The 7,031-nt window shown below is 36.9% G+C and overlaps 1 protein-coding gene across 1 annotated transcript; it reads right to left on the minus strand.

The window, feature by feature from the left end:
• Positions 1–1,880: 1,880 nt before the first annotated feature.
• Positions 1,881–6,805, minus strand: npm3 (nucleophosmin/nucleoplasmin, 3). The gene is made up of 5 exons (XM_073834105.1): positions 6,617–6,805; positions 6,283–6,371; positions 2,921–3,040; positions 2,737–2,830; positions 1,881–2,622 (listed from the first exon to the last, which is right to left on the minus strand). The coding sequence occupies exons 1-5, from the start codon at positions 6,687–6,689 to the stop codon at positions 2,516–2,518; spliced, it is 483 nt and encodes a 160-aa protein (XP_073690206.1). The 5' UTR covers positions 6,690–6,805; the 3' UTR covers positions 1,881–2,515.
• Between the last annotated feature and the right edge of the window lie 226 nt (positions 6,806–7,031).

A 7,031-nucleotide genomic window follows, 5' to 3' on the forward strand; every position in this document is an offset into this window, starting at 1 on the left:
GTTACTAGGGGGAGTTAAGTGACGTCACCGGCTGTTGGCGTCGTTTTAAAGGAACCGTCTTTTTTGAAAACATTTAACATTTCTCTGGTCAGGTTTCAACGTCCATATCAGGTATGATTACGTTATGTCTAGTGGACATTCACATCGTTAATGCACAAGAAATACACACTCAACACATTCTTTCACTCTATATGGGGCAAGTTGTCACGATAGAATCTACCCTAAAAATTATTTTGGGAAAAAATAGAATTGCAAAACACTAAACAATTCAGAATACCCTGCTGAAAAAACAGCATATGCTGGTTAGGTATGTTTTGGTGCTGGGATGCTGGTTTATGCTGGTCCTTTGCTGGTTTATGCTGGCCCTTTGCTGGTTTATGCTGGTCCTTTGCTGGTTTATGCTGGCCCTTTGCTGGTTTATGCTGGCCCTTTGCTGGTTTATGCTGGCCCTTTGCTGGTTTATGCTGGTCCTTTGCTGGTTTATGCTGGCCCTTTGCTGGTCCTTTGCTGGTTTATGCTGGCCCTTTGCTGGTTTATGCTGGTCCTTTGCTGGTTTATGCTGGCCCTTTGCTGGTTTATGCTGGCCCTTTGCTGGTTTATGCTGGCCCTTTGCTGGTTTATGCTGGTCCTTTGCTGGTTTATGCTGGTCCTTTGCTGGTTTATGCTGGCCCTTTGCTGGTTTATGCTGGCCCTTTGCTGGTTTATGCTGGCCCTTTGCTGGTTTCTGCTGGTCCTTTGCTGGTTTATGCTGGCCCTTTGCTGGTTTATGCTGGCCCTTTGCTGGTTTATGCTGGTCCTTTGCTGGTTTATGCTGGCCCTTTGCTGGTTTATGCTGGCCCTTTGCTGGTTTATGCTGGTCCTTTGCTGGTTTATGCTGGTCCTTTGCTGGTTTATGCTGGTCCTTTGCTGGTTTATGCTGGCCCTTTGCTGGTTTATGCTGGTCCTTTGCTGGTTTATGCTGGCCCTTTGCTGGTTTATGCTGGCCCTTTGCTGGTTTATGCTGGTCCTTTGCTGGTTTATGTTGGTCCTTGACCAGTAACATGACCAGTATTAACCAGCTAAGGACCAGCGTTAACCAGCAAAGGACCAGCATTAACCAGCTAAAACCAGAATCCCAGCACCAAAACATACCTAACCAGTATATGCTGTTTTTTCAGCAGGGAACAGCAAAAAGGTAATGGATGAAAAGTATAAACGAATAGATGTTTAATTTGAAAATTAAAATATGTTACAATGTTTGATTGAGTTCTATCCACCTTTTCTTCTATGTGAAAGTAAGCCTATGGTGAGACTACTAGTTCATAATCCGCTACAGTGAAATATCACTATAAACCTGTGTTTATAATTAAGATAAAACATTAAAATAAAATGGTAAGACAAGCAATTTGCAATATCAAGCAGCAAAACAACCTGTTTTGTACAGTTAAAAATATCTGGACGCGTATGAGACAGGAAACCAGACCCATAAAATTTACACACGGCCGCGGCCGTTCTTAGGGAATAAAAGGTGGATATAATTATACTCAAATAACTGAGAATACTAATACTTTGTAATATCATGATAAAGTGATAATTCTCCTTTTTCAGAGAGTTGATGCAGTTATAACTTTTGGAAGTCTATAGTACCTTAAATGTTTTTCCCAGTCCGACCATGTAGTGTAGCCCAAACCATGACAATAACTGACCATTTTCAGCAAAGAATTTGTGTTTCGTTCTGATTGAGTAGCATTGTTTATGGTTTGTGCTGACAATATAGCCAGCTGATGACATGTCATGAAAACACTCCATCACAGCGCTGATCCTCAGTGCTACAAAACCAAACGATAAATTACAAAGCCAAAAGAGTTATAAAGTGAGATTTTAAAAAAGCAACAATTGCATTGATTTTACTAAAACAACTAATTTTATTTACAGAACCTGTAAATAAATCTGTAAAAATACAAAAACGGCAACCGTGGCAAGTCCTTCTCAACTGATTTTGACATAAAATGCACCATGCAAAGCTTACTCTGTCAGTCCTTCAAAAAGGGACTAGGATTTAAAAACCCTGATTGCCAAAAAAAACACAAAAATGCAACAAAACTTCAAACAACAAAACCGTGTGTGAGTGGAATATCTGTAGAGAACAATGCTGGTGCTTTCCCTAAAGGCAGAAGATTTACAGGCTTTCCACTGTCAATATCATCTTACAGTATGTTACAGGGATCGTACATCTGGAATCAACCAGGCGTGAAGTGCCTCACTTCAGGACTCAGTGGTAACAGTGACCCTGAAGTTTGGTGTTGGCAGTTATTTATGTACACATTTGTAACAGTACTAATAAAACATTTTCAACATGTAATCGTTCATGGAGCTGGTTGTATGGAAGCTTTAACCTTTCTATTTAACATTTGCAATCACATTTGAAAGTACAAAATTTCCTTAAATTCTACACCAGTCTCCGTCCCGTTTTGTAGAAGAACATTAGGTCTAATACTGTATAAAACGTATAAAGGTCTGGTGAAAACATTTCAAATTAAGCTTTCTGCTTTTTCTTGGCTGGTTTGATTGAGGGCATTTCCTCCTCACTGACATCCTCGTCATCATCTTCATCTGATATTTCAGACTCTTCATTCTCTGTGGCTAAAGGAGAACATATTACCATCATTCATTTTCAAAACAAAACATAAAATAGCTTTAAAAGCAATTTTGTGATATAGAGCTAGTGTGTGCTCATGACAGTGTTTTGTTCCTTACCAACTAAATGTAACCCACTGACGGTCACTGGTCCAGATCCAGATTTGAGGCGAAGTGTGACAGGAGCCATCAACTCAAACTCCCCAAGGCTTACCTGAGTAAAAAAAGATTTGAAAAACCCAATTTAAAAATTTTCGAACATTATTATAATTAAAAAAAGTAACTCAGAAATAAATAGCATTACCATAGGCAGGCAGGAAATGTTGAGATTAGCTACAGGCACTGCTATTTTCTTTCCTTGGTGATTCATAGCAGTCACTTCCACCACGTTGTTCTCTTCTTTGGCACCGTCACCCAGACAAATCTATTGGTTTGACAGAGAGGGATAAATATAGTTGTGTTTAAAACCACAGGTCAAGTTCTGAAATCTCAAAATCACAATCAAATGGAAACAGCGACAGATATTTTCTTCAATATATGACGTACATCGGAAAAGAAAAAAGTTGTTCACAAGATTGAGATGTGGGTGCTGCACTCAAAAGTGGAGGCAGATGAATGTGAGTTTAAGGTGCAGATGATTTAGCAAATATTTGCATGTGAAATCAAGTCATTTCAATAGAAATACACGTAATCTGGAATTTCACACTAAGGCTGAAGATTTCCCCACGCAAATTTAGCAACAAATTCAAGTTGGTTGCATGAATTTGTCACCCGCTGAGAGCTGTGCTTAATTACTAGGAAGAGAAAAGAAGTGTAGAGAAATGGTGCAGTTCATTCTCATTATCTATTCTTATATTTTCAAAAGGTTTTGGAATATTTGTCCTCTCCCCAAATGTCACTACCGAAACACAGTAATATATAATTTAATAAGAAGGGTTATATTGACCGATTAAGATTCTGCTTAACTCTATCTTGTAAATAGATTTTTTGCTATTTTATTAAAACATTTTCAGAGGTACACTGCCCTCCAAAAGTTTGGAAACACCCCTGGAAAGTGTGGTTTTGGACGATATCAGCATAGTGTGAATCATCTTTGGGCAGTCCTTCAGGAGGCTTGGAGTAACATATCAAGTCAATGTTTGAATAAACTGACAGCCTGGATGCCCAGATCATGCAGAGCTGTAATAGCTGCTAATAGCCATTTTGATTAATCGAAAATTTATGTTTTGTCTATGTATAAACTGTTTATGTAATAAAATATGTTTTCGTAGTTTGTGTTGTCCTTTATCAGTGCAAAATTATCACAAATTAAAAAGGATTTACGCCAATACTGTCCAAAACCCCACTTTTCTAGAGCGTTTACAAACTTTTGGAGGGCAGTGAAAATCAATAACAATTACACTTTTAACAAAATTTAAGTGTAATTTATGAGATTTGTCGTATTTTTAATCAAATATTTATTTGTAAAAGGAATACAGTACATCATACTGATTTCTAAGTTAAGGATTTATTAGTTCACTATACATTGAACCAAAAACATAAAATCTTAGTTGATAATTCAGTATACGTTTGTTTGTGACAGCACATTTTTTGAAGTGACAGTAATGCTTTGGTAGCATCCCATTACAGAATTGTAATAACTGTACTAATATTCTGTTTATTCCCTCAAAATATGAAGATTATGTGTTCCCGTGTGTTGCTACTGAAACAATTATGACATGTTTTAGTCGTGACTGTTTCGGTAGTGACAGATTTATGGAATAATACCCCCCAAAAACAAACAAACATAGATGTCACTACTGAAACACCAAATATTTCAGTAATGATCATTTTAGATACTTTTGAGCCTACCTCAAAGATGCTAATCAGCACATGGGTAGCTATCACACTAAATGTTATGGAATAACTCCCAAAAAAGAATTTGCAGAAAAAATGATGTTCGGTAGTGCCGTTCCTTAAAATTACACACAGATTTTCAGACTTTTAAACACGTTTACCTCAAAATGATGGGACCTACTCACCATGTAGTTATGAGAGAGAAACACAGGTATATTTCCTGATCATAAATGTAGGGGTGTAGTTAAAATTAGTCTTAGCCAATGAACTAAAACATACACTGTTTCGGTGGTGACATGAAATTGTGGGACACTTTTTTTTTTTTTTTTTTTACATCAAGTTACATAATTTACAAAGAAGACATAAAATAAATATATATTTTTTGAATGTCACCATTTAAAAAAAATGGAATAAAATGGCAAAATTATTTCAATATTTCATAAGTTGAAATGTAGGGGGTTAGTGTTCAGGACAGCCACCCTCCACCTGAAAGTACCAAATAAATGACTATATATTTGACTGATATTTAAAATATTATTGTTCATTTCAGTAGATAATATTAAGATCTTAGTAAATCATCTACTATTTGAACAGTTAAATGTGTTTTTTGGCTGTGGGACAGCAGTTTGCACCAATTCTTTGGAATGGCCCATATAACAGGAATTTAGAAAACAGTCTAATTTCTGCTTTAAAGGAACACTCCACTTTTTTTGGAAATAGGCTCATTCTCCAACTCCCCCCGAGTTAATAAGCTGATTTTTACCATTTTGAAAAGGAAAAAAACTAATTTGGGTTTAATATGAAGGTGAATAAATGATTATATAATTTAACTTCTTGCTGATTCATACATTTAAAGGAACACACCACTTTTATTTTTGGAAATAGGCTCATTCTCCAACTCCCCCCCGAGTTAATAAGCTGATTTTTACCGTTTTGAAATCATTCAGCCGTTCTCCTGTTCTGGCGATATCACTTTTAGCATAGCTTAGATCATTGAATCCTATTAGACCAGTAGCATCGCGTTCAAAAATGACCAACGAGTTTCGATATTTGTCCTATTTAAAACTTGACTCTTCTGTAGTTATATTGTGTACTAAGACCAGTGCAAATGCAAAGCTGCGAGTTTCTAGGCTGATAAGATTAGGAACTACACTCCCATTTCGGCGTAATAGTCAAGGAAATTTTGCTGCCGTAATATGGCTGAAGCAGGAGCAGTAATACCACGCAGCACATGTGCAAATGCTAAACTAGCTGGGAATTCTTTTCTGATAATATTCCGCCTGCTTCGGCCATATTACGGCAGCAAACGTCCTTGACTATTACGCCGGAATGGGAGTGTAGTTCCTAATCTTATCAGCCTAGAAACTCGCAGCTTTGTATTTCCACTGGTCTTAGTACACAATATAACTGCAGAAGAGTCAAGTTTTAAATACAACAAATATCGAAACTCGTTGGTCATTTTTGAACGCAATGCTACTGGTCTAATAGGATTCAATGATCTATGCTAAGCTATGCTAAAAGTGATATCGCCAGAACAGGAGAACGGCTGAATGGATTTCAAAACGGTAAAAATCAGCTTATTAACTCGGGGGGAGTTGGAGAATGAGCCTATTTCCAAAAAAAAGTGGTGTGTTCCTTTAAATGTATGAATCAGCAAGAAGTTAAATTATATAATCATTTATTCACCTTCATATTAAACCCAAATTAGTTTTTTTCCTTTGTAGAACACGCGAGTTACCATTCACTAGCACTGCATAGAAAAAGTGCATTGAACGTGAATGGTGACACATACAGAGCCATTCAGCTGTTTTTAGTACACAGTACACAAACCGTTCTAAGCTCGAGAAAATGTTCCACATCCTCCTCATCCTCATCTGCTTGAAATGTGTAAAATGGAACTTCAGAAGACAACTCACAACCTAAAGGAATTTAAAAAAAAATCACAATATTAAATAGATACAGAGCCAATTTACATACATGAACAAATGTAATTACAGAAAACCACCGCATTCGAACTATATCTTGATTCACAGTAATCCAAGGTTCTTATAATGAACGTTAAGCACCATTGGCTACAATTATTAAAGAAAATTCTGACAATTGCTATTGTCCCACGTGTGTTAGCAAATGTGCAATGCGTGCAGCGCGTCGCTGTTGATCTTACTGAAAACATAGCTTTCCAATCTCGAGCGCGACTCCACTCCGCTGTCTGATACGTCGTCCTCCACAAAAGACATAATTGTTCAAACGTTACCAATATCACTTAAATAGAGGCTATGATATTCACAGTGCAGGACGCGTTTTCAAAACACATGTGACGAGTACACGAAAAACGTCGCAGGAATCAAGACGTCATCAACCTGGACACGGAAGTGGGCTAGTCTTTTTTTTGTTTACTAGCTTGTTACAATAAATGAAATTCCTGTCGGGAGATTAAGAATTAAAAAAAGATGATAGGTATGAATTATTACAATACTTTTGTCAAGGCTGAAATGTCTGTTTTTGTTTTGAAGATTATAATTTATTTTTTTTAGCTACCCTTTTTTTCACGTATCATTTATTTAGCTTTTTTTGTGTAA

Source organism: Garra rufa, chromosome 2 (assembly GCF_049309525.1).
Source record: "Garra rufa chromosome 2, GarRuf1.0, whole genome shotgun sequence".
Lineage (NCBI taxonomy): Eukaryota > Metazoa > Chordata > Actinopteri > Cypriniformes > Cyprinidae > Garra > Garra rufa.

Coding starts and splice junctions, on each gene's coding strand:
- npm3 (XM_073834105.1), bottom strand. CDS start 6,689: ATGTCTTTTGTGGAGGACGACGTATCAGACAGCGGAGTGGAGTCGCGC. Junction 6,372..6,616: donor ATTGGAAAGCTATGTTTTCA/GTAAGATCAACA, acceptor AAATTCCTTTAG/GTTGTGAGTTGTCTTCTGAA. Junction 2,623..2,736: donor CAGTGGGTTACATTTAGTTG/GTAAGGAACAAA, acceptor GTTCTCCTTTAG/CCACAGAGAATGAAGAGTCT.